This window comes from Pyrenophora tritici-repentis, chromosome 1, assembly GCF_003171515.1.
Source record: "Pyrenophora tritici-repentis strain M4 chromosome 1, whole genome shotgun sequence".
Lineage (NCBI taxonomy): Eukaryota > Fungi > Ascomycota > Dothideomycetes > Pleosporales > Pleosporaceae > Pyrenophora > Pyrenophora tritici-repentis.
In genome coordinates this window covers 9,711,269-9,725,696 of record NC_089390.1, presented here as the reverse complement: position 1 = coordinate 9,725,696, position 14,428 = coordinate 9,711,269, and the positions used below count along the sequence as shown (strand labels likewise).

The 14,428-nt window shown below is 52.0% G+C and overlaps 5 protein-coding genes across 5 annotated transcripts; 4 read left to right on the top strand and 1 right to left on the bottom strand.

The window, feature by feature from the left end:
• Positions 1–597: 597 nt before the first annotated feature.
• Positions 598–4,276, bottom strand: PtrM4_037530 (CIN1, Beta-tubulin folding cofactor D; the record flags this gene model as incomplete). The annotated part of the gene is made up of 4 exons (XM_066104219.1): positions 598–741; positions 791–956; positions 1,004–4,056; positions 4,106–4,276. 4 exons carry the CDS (start codon positions 4,274–4,276, stop codon positions 598–600), a joined length of 3,534 nt encoding a protein of 1,177 aa, XP_065966421.1.
• Positions 4,277–4,453: 177 nt separating this feature from the next.
• On the top strand, positions 4,454–6,162 carry PtrM4_037520 (putative dna polymerase subunit cdc27 protein; the record flags this gene model as incomplete). Its single annotated transcript, XM_066104218.1, has 8 exons — positions 4,454–4,569; positions 4,617–4,864; positions 4,914–4,981; positions 5,027–5,137; positions 5,188–5,287; positions 5,589–5,729; positions 5,776–5,871; positions 6,005–6,162. 8 exons carry the CDS (start codon positions 4,454–4,456, stop codon positions 6,160–6,162), a joined length of 1,038 nt encoding a protein of 345 aa, XP_065966420.1.
• A 1,050-nt stretch (positions 6,163–7,212) lies between these two features.
• PtrM4_037510 (uncharacterized protein) lies at positions 7,213–8,086 on the top strand (the record flags this gene model as incomplete). Its single annotated transcript, XM_001939526.2, has 2 exons — positions 7,213–7,759; positions 7,833–8,086. 2 exons carry the CDS (start codon positions 7,213–7,215, stop codon positions 8,084–8,086), a joined length of 801 nt encoding a protein of 266 aa, XP_001939561.2.
• A 2,739-nt stretch (positions 8,087–10,825) lies between these two features.
• Positions 10,826–12,420, top strand: PtrM4_037500 (uncharacterized protein; the record flags this gene model as incomplete). Its single annotated transcript, XM_066104217.1, has 3 exons — positions 10,826–11,268; positions 11,323–11,779; positions 12,418–12,420. The coding sequence occupies 3 exons, from the start codon at positions 10,826–10,828 to the stop codon at positions 12,418–12,420; spliced, it is 903 nt and encodes a 300-aa protein (XP_065966419.1).
• Positions 12,421–12,736: 316 nt separating this feature from the next.
• Positions 12,737–14,400, top strand: PtrM4_037490 (uncharacterized protein; the record flags this gene model as incomplete). The annotated part of the gene is made up of 4 exons (XM_001939524.1): positions 12,737–12,781; positions 12,830–12,949; positions 12,994–13,693; positions 13,745–14,400. The coding sequence occupies 4 exons, from the start codon at positions 12,737–12,739 to the stop codon at positions 14,398–14,400; spliced, it is 1,521 nt and encodes a 506-aa protein (XP_001939559.1).
• Positions 14,401–14,428: the final 28 nt, after the last annotated feature.

Sequence of the window (14,428 nt, the reverse complement as noted above, 5' to 3'; positions counted from 1 at the left end):
TCTGCGCCCCACGCCCAGTCCTATAAATAGCAGACGTCGTAACCGCTAAATCCACTCTCGAAACTCCCGGTGAGTCCTGGAATCTCTGTGTATTCGCCCGCGCAATGGTACTCTTCCGCGGTTCGGAAACGCCTGCTTTTAGGTTTATTGTGATAATATGGTCATAGTCTTGCCTATATCGGGTGCTTTCTTCACTGCCTGACATGCTGTGGGATTTAGATGAGGTAGATGTGGGCGCGGGGCTGGTATATCAAGTTTAGAAAATACGGAAGACGACGTTAATGTAAATGCTTGTTGGATTATGCTACTTGAAAATGGCCCCCGACCAATTACCGGGAATAGTGCACATCTTTTCCGTCTCAGTCAGGGACGAGAGGCACGGTAACTATGCCGTATCGTTAGCGCTAACGTGATACGGCAGGAGCCCCTCGTTGACAAGGTATCTTCGACATTTCGAGTTCTTCGTAGGACATCTAAAACATAACCAAATGTCTTTCAATAACCAAGAGGGCGCTTGCACGATGAGAATATCGAGTCGGCCCAGCAGTACGGTCGCATCCCAGATGTTAGTGGCGCATCAATTCAGTAGGACCAACGTTACTGAGCTGCGGTTCCTGTGACTTTCGCTTTGATTGCATTGACAGCAGGATGCAGGCTCTTCGGGGGCAGACTCCAATCATGTCGCTTCAACCCCTCTTCATGCGTCAGGAACCATAACGCCTCTGCTGCGGTGATGCGTATCTATACGGCTGTTAGCCTCAATGTGCTGAGCCCTAAATCGTGTACGTACCTTGGGGAACGGGTGTAGAAGCATGCTGATGACTTTGGTGAGCGTTTCACCGCGTGTTGACGTGATTACGCCCAATCCTCGATAGACGTCTAGGGCGAGATGGAGCTTCTGCATGTGCGTGGATTTGAAGTGTGCTTTCTGTGTGTACGAGAGAAGAACTCGGAAGCTAAGGATGTTAGCTGATGCATTCTGTACGCAGGGAGTTGTATATACTTGAATGACGTCTGTTGTAGGCGTTGCATAACCTGCATATCGAACATGAATGCAACCACCTCCAATAACGGAAGTAAGATTCTTTCGTTGTCAAGATTTCTCTTAAGAATCGATAGTAAGCAATTTGCAAGATCACCCAAGGTGAAGGTTTGGACATCTGGGGCACTTTCTTCGGGCAACGTATCGGCAAACTCTAGCAAAGCTGATCTTGAGTGCTGCACCACAGACTCTGAGCCCATGCCCGCGGAGCTTACGAAGCCGATACAGATAGCTTCCTTGATGACAAGACTTGTTGTTGACTGCAACGAAGCGAGCGCAAGTGAGAAATAAGCTTTGCTGGACACGTCATCCGTTGTCGCAGTGCTGCCGGACTTGAATTGGAGAGCTTGTGTAGCTTTCACTCTCATCTTGTCTAGCTTTTCGAGGGATAGTCGTAGGATGTCGGCATAGATCTCATCATCCGGCTCGGCTTGGGTTGAGGTGAGTAATCCAGAAGCCCACGCTAATCGAACAGTATTCACGGCTTCCAGTCGAACGAGTGATCCAACATCGCCCCGTTCTGTAATTGTGTAGTCGTTAAGAGCGATATGAAGCGCACTCCTTACTTGGTTTTCCACATCGGAGGCGAACTGGCCTGGTTGCGAGGCTTTTCCGCTTAACAAACTACCCAAAGCTCTCAGAGCGACAGTTCGGGCCTCGATCGCGACAGCTGACGTGCACCTGAACGTGAGTACCTTGACAATGCGTCGCTGAATATCCTCGATTCCAGAATTTGTCGCCAACCCACCTAGACTGCAGTCCGCAGCACCGAGGGCAATTGCATGTCCAGAGCACCGAAGGCCATTGTATGACGCTTCGTTCTCTAGCCGAGTCAGCCACGAAGACAAAACGCTGTCAATGTCCGCCCCTGGTATCTTGGCAAGCAGGGACACTATGGCTGGCACAGCATTTGCTATGGCGTCTAGAACTGGTTCTTCGTGACGAGCAAGACACAGATTCAACAAACTGCAAATCTCTGTGGTGGGCAAATCGGAAGGCCAAAGCTCAGTGGAGGTATCGATAGTGAGGCTAGCCATCGCGCCGATGAATGCGCATACCGAAGATGCCGTAAACTGCGGGCGCAGTGCTGGGGATGTAAACGCCTTGTCTTCCAGCTTCAGATCGCCTTTCAGTAGCGCCCAGAGACGCAGAAGTGATGAGTGTAAGGTGTCCCGTTCATCGCTGTCTGGTACACCTCCTCTTGTGTTTATGAGAGCTGCAAGAGCTGACACCAGCCCTTGACGTTCTTCAACTTCCCTAGGTCGCAACGCAGCAAGTTTGTTGCAGACTTGGTTTGTCATACGCTGTATCACGCCTGAAGATCGGCCAACGGATAAGGAACCTATAGCTTCTGCTGCAAACAGGCGCGAGTCTGCGTCTAGCGAGCCAGTGCCTCGCCATTCTAGTAAACCCTCAAATAGCGCCTCCCAATACAGCGGTTGTAGATTCCCAGCTTTGATCGCTACATCGCACATGGCTCGTTGACGGAGTCCGACAGCGTGGAAGTCTACAATCTGCACAAGTGGTATGCCCTCTTCGATCGTGTTTGGGTGTCGACCTATAAGCTCTTGAAGTGCAGCAGATGATCCTCTTCTGATGTTGCCGGCCGGGTCCAAGCATGCAGCAACTACCAGTTCGATTGCCAAAACCTGAGGAACGTGCAGCGATTTGAGATGCTCTGAAGCCCGTATCGACGCGGTTTCTACAGCCAAAAGATCCGCTGTAGGGTAGCGTCGCGACAGCGCCCAGATACCGAAGCAAGCCGCATCACGTACGTTGGTACCGATGGATCCGCCAGTAGGTGATCGCTGCTCGAAACTGAGAGAAAGCAGAAGAGCATTAAGCACATCGGATAAGTGGTCTGTTGAGATGGCTTTTCGATAAAGGAGTTGTGCCAGCGTCAGAGTCAACCCATGCCATTGAAGTGGATTCACACTGTTCAGATTGCGTTTGGACCCTTGCCAGTAGATGTTCTCTGTGAGCGAGCCAAGAATCGCCTCAATCACTTCGCCGGCCATCTCCGCATCCAGCTTAAGAGTAATCATGCTGAGTGCCTTGCTTGCGCCATATCTGACTGGAGTGTCGCCATCCGCAAGTGCTTCGAGAAGGTATTCAATGACTTCTTCCAAAACGATTGTTGGATCGAGCCCAGGGAGGGTAGATGTTGCCTGGAGGCAATGGATTGTGATATTGCGCAGGCTCTTGACAACCAGCTTGCGAGCTACAGCCGAGGATCTGACAAAAGCAAGGCTTTCTTGATCGATAATCCTCCTACAGGACTGGTAGATCGTCGCAAGGAAAGGACCGAGCTCATCGTTAGTGGCGGATGCTAATAAGCCAGATAGAAACGACAACATGCCAAGGCACTGGTGTATGTCGACTTGATCCTCGGAAATCTTGGAGAAGAACGACAGCAACCACTGAACCATGGCATCTAGTAACCCAAGCTTCTGCATGTCGGGTCGCACACACATCTTGACCAAAAGGACTGCAGCAGCATTTCTCTCTTTTGTTGGAGATCTAAGTCTTGATATGCAAACAGCGAGGACACGGATGGTTACCCCAGGTAGCTCTGGAGGCAGTTGTAGCCCAAGAGCTGCTGGTACTTCTGATGATGATTGAAGGCTAGACATGGACTCTAGAGGGAAAGGCGCGAGCAGCAATTGGGACAACCATGATAGCAGCACATAACGCTGGATCCATGGTCGGCTTGCTGCTTGTTTAATTGCAACGTCGCTCTCAGGGTCGGTGTCGTCACTGGCCTCCAATTCAGATAGGATTAGTTCGAGATAACGTGGCTCGTTGTTGAAGAAGCCTTTAATGACCTTCTCGCCTCGAACTTTGCAAAACGTGTTCAAGATGTAGCATATGGCATGCGCAAGAGGCACAAACCCATCTTTCGGCTCTTCTTTGGTACCCAGTGAAATCACCTCGATGTAGGTAGCAACCAGTGGCGGAATGAAGTTCTTGAGGTGGGTATCCAGGATTTGGGGGTCCTCCTGAAACGGCTCAATCTAAGGTTGTCAGCGAGGCTGCAATGATACACGCGCATTGAGCTCATACCAGACTGCAAGCTTTATACATGTCTGCTGTTCTGACATGATAGCGGACATGGCCTGATGACGAGCCATGTTGGCGTTGACGAAGGAGCCGCGGAATGAGCTTGGTGAGATCGGACAAAAGCGACGCTGAGGCACGCTGCAGTTTTAGATCGTCGTCTTCGCCAGTACTCATGATTGTTATATTTGCGAGTGATGGTGACTCGGACTGCTGACGATGTGCCTTGTCATTCGAGTCATGTTGGTAAGAAAGGGAAAGCACGACGCGTGATTCCGAGTCAGCCCCGCGACGCGCTTCCCAACTTCTGCCACCACGACTGCAACAGCAGTGTCAACGACAACAACAGACACAATGGCAGAAAAGGGGTACAAGGACTACCTGGCCGTACAAGTGCTTACAGAGGGCAAGCCCGTGACTTATAGGCTGCTTAGTAGGGCGCTCAAGACTAATGTCAATACGGCGAAACGGTCAGTTGAATTGGTACTAGATGCGGGCATCAGCTCACATGATATAGGATGCTCTTTGAGTTTCACAAGAAACAGAATGCACGAAAGCCAGGCTCTGTCCATGCCACCTACCTCATCACCGGTACACCCCGAAGGTCCAATAGCGTCAACAACCGGAGCACCAATGACACCGAAATGAAGTCTGAAGAGTCTGACGATTCCGACTTTGCGAACGACTCTGACGACGAAGACACGCCAGCACCAAGAGGTGTAAGGGAGACACACATTGTGTTGGTGCAGGAAGAGGAGTTGGAGGGTACGTTTAGTACTAGCTACTTGGAAAATGGGACTGACGGCTACGACAGAGACCCGCGCTGAGTTTGAAGAGGGCGCAGCTATTCACGTATATAGTATTGAGCGTGCACCGATCGAGGTACGAAGCAATTGGATACTGCGTGGGTCATACTAAAAAAAGCAGATTCTCGGGGTGCTGTCCATGTGCAATGAGGAAGCCAGGAAAGAGGATGCAAAGAAGGATCCTTTGAAGAGATGGAGTATATATGGTTCAATTCGGAACAAGCATATCAAGGTATGGGTCGCATTCTACGCCCTACACATGGTGAAGCTAATATGATGTAGAGAAGGACTGCCAAGTACGCTCTTCCCAAGGATGCCACAACGTCGAAAGCCACCGCGAAGCCTGTTCTGAAACCCGCTACAAAAGCAACTGCGACCATTCGTACGAAAGAGAAAGAAACGCCTGCGCCTGCACCCGCACCCGCACCTGCGCCTGCGCCTGCACGAAGAGGAAGCGCTTCTGAGGAGAATACATCAGGACGTCCAGACCCCCAACCATCTACGGTTTCGGCTGCTCTCAAGAAACAAGACTCCAAATCTGGGGCGAAGAAGGACAAGGCGACAAGCGATATATTCAAGTCATTCGCAAAGGCAAAGTCCAAGCCAAAGGAGACTACGCCTGCGGTTGAAGACGGCAAGTACTACTTCGAACTTGTTACATGCTACAAAACTAACATAACCAGAACCAATGCAAGGAATGTCCGAGGATGAGGGCGATCCTGATGATGAACCTGAAATCAAGATTGACGAAGAGAAGAATGAGGCTGCCCGCAAAGCACGAGAGGAACGAGCCGAGCGACTCCGCAAAATGATGGAAGATGATGGTGAGTTGATGCTGGCTTTCTCCCGTTTACTGTCTAACTTTAACAGACGATGAAATGACCGATGCCCCGGCTGCAATAGATGCACCCCCTGAAGCTACTACAACAGCTACAGTGGATGAGCCCGCAGCAGATGAGGGCGAAGGTACAGTCACCGTTATCAATGGCCGGCGACGAGGCCGAAGACGAGTGATGAAGAAGAAGAAGGTCAAGGATGAGGACGGCTATCTCGGTGAGCAGTCCTTGTATCCTGCATGATTACGACTAACAGTATACAGTGACCAAAGAAGAATTCGTTTGGGAGTCTTTCTCAGAAGAAGAACCTGTACCGAAGAAGGCCAAGCCGGCGCCTAAGCCTGCAACCACAGCAAAGGGAAAGAACGCTGTCAAGAAGGGTCAGGGCAGCATTGCCAATTTCTTCAAGAAGGCGACCTAAGCCTTGCGCTATCGAGAAGCAGTGTATCATATATTCGCAACATCCATGGTATACCACATATCAGTCCCATAGACACAATATATTACATCCAATGACGTATCAATCTCTTCTGTACGCGCCGAGATGATTCGGTCTCTTTTGGGGGTTAGGTATGCGAGCAAGCGAACACAAATATCAATTGTACTAAGCGACGTGGCTCAGGTCGCCGACTTGTGTAACATCTTATGGGTGGAGTTACTGGGTACAAGGTGGTACATAGATCTTGACTTGCTGAACGGTCTCGGAGGCGCCGCGATGCTGTGTAGCGTGGCTGGCATGTGCCAGGTGGGGTATCCTGGTTGCCGGTGCATGAGGTGGGACGGAAGGGAAGTGGGGTCTAGAAGCTTGGGGTTGTGCGAGTGGTTACGAGGTGCGAGTGAAGTTTAATTGCAGACTTGATGTTTGTATGTTTTTGTTGACCAGATCACCTGGTGACATAAGATACTTGACACTGTAGTATACGAAAATTATTAAAGGCGTTAAATATATCTATTAGAAATGAAATCGGGTCTGCTCACACTGTCGCTGTCAAGTATTTCATGTCACCTGGGTGGTATTGAGCTGTAAGTGGTAATGAACGTGAGATGTTTGCTAATTGGCTTGGGTGAACTCAGCACCTCTGTCGCTCATCGCTCAAACACTACATACCCACAGCATACCTCATCACCCACTACATGCGAAATATCCATCATGGCGCTTTTACTAGTAAACCTCCAGCCATCGCGTGCATTAGTCCAAACAAAGCAAAAAAGGCTTGACCTCATTGACTCTGCAACATGTGGGTGATGACGACATGAGTCCCCCGTAGTTAACAGCACCGCGTCAAATACAACAACAGCACCCATCTCAATTGAACTCCCCTCCCAAACCCACACCCAACCCATGCACAAAGCCCAACCCCTTTCACAACAAAGCAACCATAGCTTCACGCACAGCAACCCACCGCCTCACGCGTCTCCTCGGCACCATGTCAACCACGACGCCCACCGCCGCCGCCCTCCCACCCGCACCATGGAAAACACTCTTCAACACCCACCTCTCATCCCTCAAATCCCCCCGAGTTCGTCCTCGGAACCCTCGCCAGCGCCCCCAGCGGCTCCCCTACACCCCTCGTCCCCCCGCGTCCGCTACTGCATCCACCGCGGCTTCTTCGCTGAGCTCCCCGAAAACAAACACAACACCGCACCGCGCAACCCGGCCGTGTACCAAAGCGACTGTCCGACCTTCACGACCGACGTGCGCATGGAGAAGGTCGGGCAGATCTTTGCGACGAGCGCGGGGCATGCGGAGAGTACGGCGCAGATACAGGGGAGTGGGGGTGGGGGGCCCGTGGAAGCCGTGTATTGGATTGCGGAAAAGGGCACGCAGTGGCGGGTTAAAGGAAGGGCGTTTGTGATTGCGGATGATATGGATAAGGATGAGGAGAGCAGTGGTGTGAGGACTGTGAAGAGTGAGGTTGGGAAGAGGATGAGGGTTGTGCAGGAGGGTAAGGAGGGTGAGTTTAGTTGGGCGAGGGAGGTTACGGGGTTTTTTGGGAATCAGAGTCCGGGGATTAAGGGTATGTTTTGCTTTCATTTCATGATTTCTTTGCGTTGTATGGGAATGTCTGGCTAATTTGAATTACGATATAGGCTCGTTCAAGAACCCGCCGCCTGGTCAGCGCGTGGAGGAACCTTATGACGATAAGAATCTGGCTCTGGGCTCCAAAGCTGATGACTTAAATGATCCCGTTGCGCGCAAGAACTTCCGTCTTGTAGTCATTGTTCCTGATGAGGTGGAGCAGACTGATCTTAGCGACCCGGAGAAGGGACGCAGGTACAGGTACACGTTTGATGAGAGTGCGAAGACGAATGGTGGGTGGAGGACTGAGGAGCTTTGGCCTTGAGAGTGGTGTTATTATGTGAATACCATTACACTTGGTTGATGTTGGTGGAAATGGGGGGAACAGTGTGGGGTCGGCTTGTGGTGATATGTACGTACAGCTGGTCCCAGGGATGCACCCGGCAGCGAGACGACTTCTGAGGAACTATATCTCAATGACTTAATAAACTACGACTCATGGAGTGAACGTGCACACATTAACGTCGACACACGTTTTTCCGTCCGTCCGTCTACATGTACTTAGCTACTTACTCTGCTCTACTCTGCACAATCGCAGCACATTCACACCCATCAACATACCTACCTCCCCGCGCAATCAACCTCTCCCAATCCATCCATCCCTACAAACCTGCGCGCACTCACCCTCGCACACCCCTAACAACCGCGCGCGCGCATGGCATTCCCCACAATCTGGTCCAGGTCGGCGAACAACTAAACCGCCCATCCACGCCGCATGTCGCTTGCACGCTTGCCTTTTAAACGACCAATGTGCCGGCTAGGCGGGCAGGGCGGGGGGGTTTGATTAGTTATCACGACACGCAAGGTAGGCGAGCAGATTCCTGCGCTTTACAACAGCGACGTGGCAGACGATACGAAAGTGAATGCTGAACCGCATGACATGATGTTGATCAAGTTATGATTAAGTTTGAAAGGGGTGCGCGGCCGAGATACATATCTGACCTACAGTACGTACGCATGGTGCTGATGAGATGGGGCAGTCAGACTTGTACTTGGGCAGGGGACAGGGGGGTAGAGGTTCGGCCGCAGCCGGTTGTAAAGGCACAGGCAGGCGGATGGCGGATAGGCATGGATGCGGCGGCGCGGCGCGGCCATGGGAAAAGCAAAGGGAGACGCAGGAGTGAGGCAGAAAAGTGCATGTAAGTTAGTTCGTTATTCGAAGAGGGATCCAGCGCAGCGAAACGAAACCGCACGCGGGTAGGTAGGTAGGTAGGTAAGTTGATGCAGTGCGATAAGCCCTACCCGCATACTTTTCACTCAGGCGAAATTCCACTGCTTTTCGCTTTGCTGGCTGATGCTATTCCTGGCTTTGCTTTCACGTGCGTGCGCCTAGCCTCTCATTCGTTCGTTCGTTCGCCTTGTCACTACTACAAAAACGTGCCGCTGCCATGCTACATGTGCATACTGCATACGTAAATAAATGAGATTTGGGCGATCAGCTAGGGGTTTTCCTGGACTTGGTAGTGTATGCGATTGGGCCGTGTGTGTGTTAGTGTAGCTTTGTGTGCGAGGGTTTGTTGGCGGACTGGGATGGGATGGGATGATAGGTAGGGTAGGGCAACGATGGGATGGGATGCGAAAGCGAGAGGATCCGGTGTGTTGGGTGTGTGTGTGGACGTGTCACCGTTTTGTGTGCAAGCGATGGTGGACAAAGGGAGGGGGGAATGCGTATACCAACTACCTACGTATACCCACGTTTCTGTAAGTTTAATTTTGCGCCGAAAAGATTGTTTAGGGTTCGATCGACCTTCTCGCACTCGGTCTCAGGGCGGGGGCCCACTCTGAGTTCTTTTTTCCCTTTTTTGCACCTCGCTTTTCGGTTGAGCGTCTGTTTGGCGTTGCGGCACGGAATGTGGAGGGCGGGCTGCGGTGGAGTGGGCATGGGGGAGGTTTGTGTGCTGATTGGGGAACGCGGCGAGTCCGAAGTCGTTGATTGGGGACGATAGCCGCTTGTATCGGGCTTGATGCTTGGGGCAGACGCGCAATGGCCAGGAAGGAAATGCGGATGGGGGTTGAACTGCGTTTCTGGTCTGGGAGTTTGAGGTTTCGACATGTCATGGTTATCTCGTCGGAGGATTGTGTTGCCGTGGCCTGCCCCCCCCCCCATCTATTCTTCAAACATGAACGCCTCGTTATTGTGAGTGAGGTTGTTTGGTATTATCAAATCGATTCACCGCAAATAATCGAGTCGAGTCAAACTTTTGGCTAGGTTGGTAGGGGTGTCAGCACTTGGGAGAAGAGCGGCCGACGAGGTATTCAATCATGTGAGATCATGTGCATAGCTAGAGTAGTGATCACCACGTCGATGCAGTCTAGTCGTGCCATGTCCGTTTGTTCTCGGCGCCGTCCCTAGATTAAGTCATGTGTTGCTGAAGCATCGGCCTCGTAAGCTCCCACATCTTGTACCTCGTCCACCATGTGCAAGAGCCACTACGTCAAGACAGCCAGGCCGGCCGTGTCACGACGGCCGAGTGAGGCAATTCAGCGTATAGGGCCTGTTGACTCTGCACCGAGAGAAAAGGCCCTGTTCGATCACCGCCGGGGTAATGCCCGTCTCTGAACCAAGTCCTTGGTACCCCATTCCTCTTTTTGATTTGAAGCGTAGACCACCCGCACCGCTGCAAGCCCGTCTTAGCCTGCGCTGCCCTTCTCCTCTCTCACGCAATCCACCCTCGACTTGTATGACCGTGGCCCGCTTTGCATCTCGGCAGACGCTGCTCTTCCACCTCTTACCCCCCTGCCCGCCACCCGTCATCTCCTCTTAAGTACCCGCCGTCCCACTAGTTCTCCGCCGACTACACATTCGCCCCGAAATCACGACGTCTCCCGCCCTTGACCATCTGTCCCCTCTAAAGCCTCTCAACCCAACTGGTCTTTTTGTTGCTCGCTGGTCGACGCGCACCATCGACATTGACGCACACGTACCTGCATGCGACAAGCCACCTGCAACGGCACGTGCTAGCTACACCGCTTGCATCCCATCTCGGTTCGCTCGACGCCCACCATGTCCGACATTGAGAGGTCCTTTGCCTTTTTGCACGACAACATCCCGCAATGGCTCCAGGATATTGCGAGTATCGAGGAACGCGTCACGGCCATGCAGGATGAGAATGAAAAAATAGCCATATCACACTCGCCGTTTGGGAAAGAATCCGCCTCCAACGCCTCGATACTGCCGGAGAAATTGGATGTTATTGACGAGACGGCTGCGCCTGCTAGCCGAAGCCCCACAAATGGCCCTGGAAGTCGCAAACGCTCGCTATCGGTATCCTCGGGTCACGTATATGGCTCTGCGCGCCACCGCCCCCGGACAATGGTAGTAGTAAAGTACGATGGGGACATGCAAAAGTCGTTTGAACTTCTTGTGCGGGCAATTGGAACCGGTCGACATATGCTGCGCAAAGCCAAAATGGAGGCCAAGATGAACGAAATGGCAGCACAAGCCGAGTCCAGCGAAGAGGAAGACGACGTCGACGACGACGACGAAGAGGAAGACGCCAGCCTTTCACGAGTCAACTACCGAGCACGCATGTCGTCCCTCCGCGCACGATCAGCAGCCCGAAGAAGCGGCCGCCTAGGCGTCAGCAGCGGCGTCTCCACACCCGCCGAACTCTTCGACACCACAGACAAAGCCCTCGAACAATCACAAGAATTGAGCGAAAAAGCTGCCCATCTCATCCTCCGCGAGGGCGACTGCAGGAAAGAGTTGGATGCAGTACAGAAGCATTTCACCGCCCTCCTCGAGACAGCAAAGACCGAAGTTGCTAAATGCAACGCCCGCAAGTCGTCGCAGGATGTGCCTGAGCTACAGGCCCACGAAACGTCAGATACTTCGTTGTCGTCGATTGAACCTCAGATGCCCTCGTATAAGAAGAACGTGCTACCACCGCAGACTTCTCTGCCTATTCCGCAGTCTGAGGCACTGGCTAAACCCGACCTCGATGCCTATGCCGCTCCGGTACAACCGAAGATTGTCGATATTGAAGTTGACAATGATGATGAAGACGACGACGATGACTTTGTGTTACCGCCTGTGAGATTGACGTCACGGCTCAACAGATGACGTTGATGAACCCTTTCGTCGCCTGTCTAATCCTACATTCGTTTTTTTTCCACGTTTTTGAGTGCGTTTCAGCGAGTCTAGTCATCATCATCGTTTCCTTCTTCCACCTCCATTCTCATCATCATTTTGGCACGGCGTTTTGCTTTACCGGACAGGCCAGGACAGGACCGGGCTGGCAGCATTATACATATATACCATGATTTAGCGTTTGTAGGGTTTTATCAGTGTGTCATCGCATGGGATGGCTGCTGGGTTGGGTTTGGTTGGGTAAATACACGCATGGAAACAAGTATCATTTCTTTTTTTGGTTGAGCACACTCGCTTGCTCGTTCGTTCGCTTAAAAGGAAGAGGAATAATAGTCTTCTCTTGTTATGATATTTTTAATTGATGGATATGGGACATGTAGAAACATGTCTTCACGTTAATACACTCGACTTGACCTGCTGGGCTTGAGTTCATGAGCGTTGTTATAAGCATCTGACTTTGAGCAATCCAATACTTGCATGCTGCATGTTGCTCGGTGGAGGCGAAGTGAGTGATGATGTTGCTTGTCGCTCCTTCCTTCCTTCCTTCGTGCCTTCCTTGCCTGATAAACGTCCAGATGCTACCCCGGCGGGGCACGTAAACGACTCGGGAAGGGGCGCTGGAGTAGTGCGTTCTTTGTCCTCTCCGGTGCTCCTTCCCTGTCCGTTGCGTATCCCTCGTCGCGTCCCGTCGCGTGTCTTCTTGCATTCTAGATCTTTTCGACTACGAGGACTGCAAACCTTCATCTACTCATTCCGCAGAGCCAATAGTGGCATTTTCCTCTCGCAATATCGCTGCTAACGCGGATTCAACGACTAAGAACGGAGATGTCGGATGTTTCTGAGGCCTTTTCTGAGTTCATTGGCGATGAGGTGAGTGGGTGAGTGCCGGGTGGGTGAGTGAAGACTAATCCGGCCCAGGGTATGGCAGATGAGGCTGGAAGTGAGGAGTGTGGAGATGGTGAGGCAGGGGGTGAGGGGAGTGGTGTAGATGTTGATGAGACTGGTGATGAACTTGTTGCCGACCCAGTCAAAGTCACGGTAATCATCATGTTTTTCTTCTTTACTACTCTAACAACACGCAGGCTCAACAACATCAGAAGGAACATCGCGATCTTAGCCTCCCAGCTGGTATTGATCTGGATAACTTGATCAGCCCTCAGAATCCACGACTCACACTGACACCACCTGATCTCAATGCCACTGCTTCCTCTCACAATCTGCGCCACCGGGCCCAGAGTAAGCTTGTCTACGATGTCAAATACCATCCCATGGACGATAGCATTCGACCTTCTCAAGCTGCCAAACGGCGTTCAGCTCATGGAGAGGAGCCAGCTTTCGATTCCGACGACTCGAATGAAGCCTGTAACTTCGATATGAGTGCTGATGAATCGAGCGATGAACACAGCGAAATCGAAGTGCAGCCACGCAAGAGAGCTGCCAAAGGCAAGAAGCAGATACTGGTTCAGATGCGATTGACTCCAAGGGAAGGCACTCGACGCTCGACACGCAAGGTCTCAGAGCCAAAAACTTCGTACAACATGGACGTTCATCCGCAAGACAAGTTCCTTGTCATATCCAGTGATGACGATGAGGAGCGTGTACCTACCAAGAAACGTAGGAAGCTGACACATGCACCTATCAAAGTCGATTCAGACTCAGATGATGAGGTCGCGAGATTCAATGATGATGGTGACGAAGTGCAATACATCAACTCTGAAAAGTCAGACTCTGACGAAGAGCCTGTACTCGCCAGCTGCGGTGGAAACCAAGACCAAAATAACTGTACGTATACAACCAAGCTCACAATTATTGGAACCCACTGACCCTATCTAGACACCACCGTAAACACATCCTCCCCGCCCACATCCACCAACCCACCCCACGACAGCGGCATCCGCCGCCGAGAAGGCATGGACATCTGGCACCTACCCCTCGGCACCCGCTACTTCCGCCACGACCGCGACGCATGGCCCGTCCTCCACGGCCAGCCCTTCAAAATCTTCCACGAAAAACTCGAAGACCAACTCGCTCGTGAAGCTCTCTTAGCATCCCCCCTGGCGTACCCGCACGACGACAAAGAAAACTCCACCACAAATATCGCTGATGATGTCGATCCCGATTCTGATAGTAATGATGGCGTGGAAATTATGCCGGCTTCACAGTATAGACAATCGAGCCAAGACCGCGAGTTGTCGCTGCATCGCGCGCAGTTGAACAATGTTCTTTACGGCGACGATCTTCCGCTGTCGTCGTCGTATTATGGTCTTGATGGAACGCACGCTACGCAGTCAGATGGCGAGGAGGTTACTGATACGTTTTCCGAGGCCATGTGCGTTCTGGCATCTGGTGGACAATTGCCTCGCTTGCCTCGTGAACCAGAACAAGCGCAGCCCGAGACTCAGGACTCCGTGATTGGACTTTATGGGAAGAGCGGTGGTGCTGAGGATGCTGATTCTGTCATGGGCTCGTCGTTTTCCTGTGGTGGGTAGGGTCATGTGTGGCGGGCTGGTTTTTCGG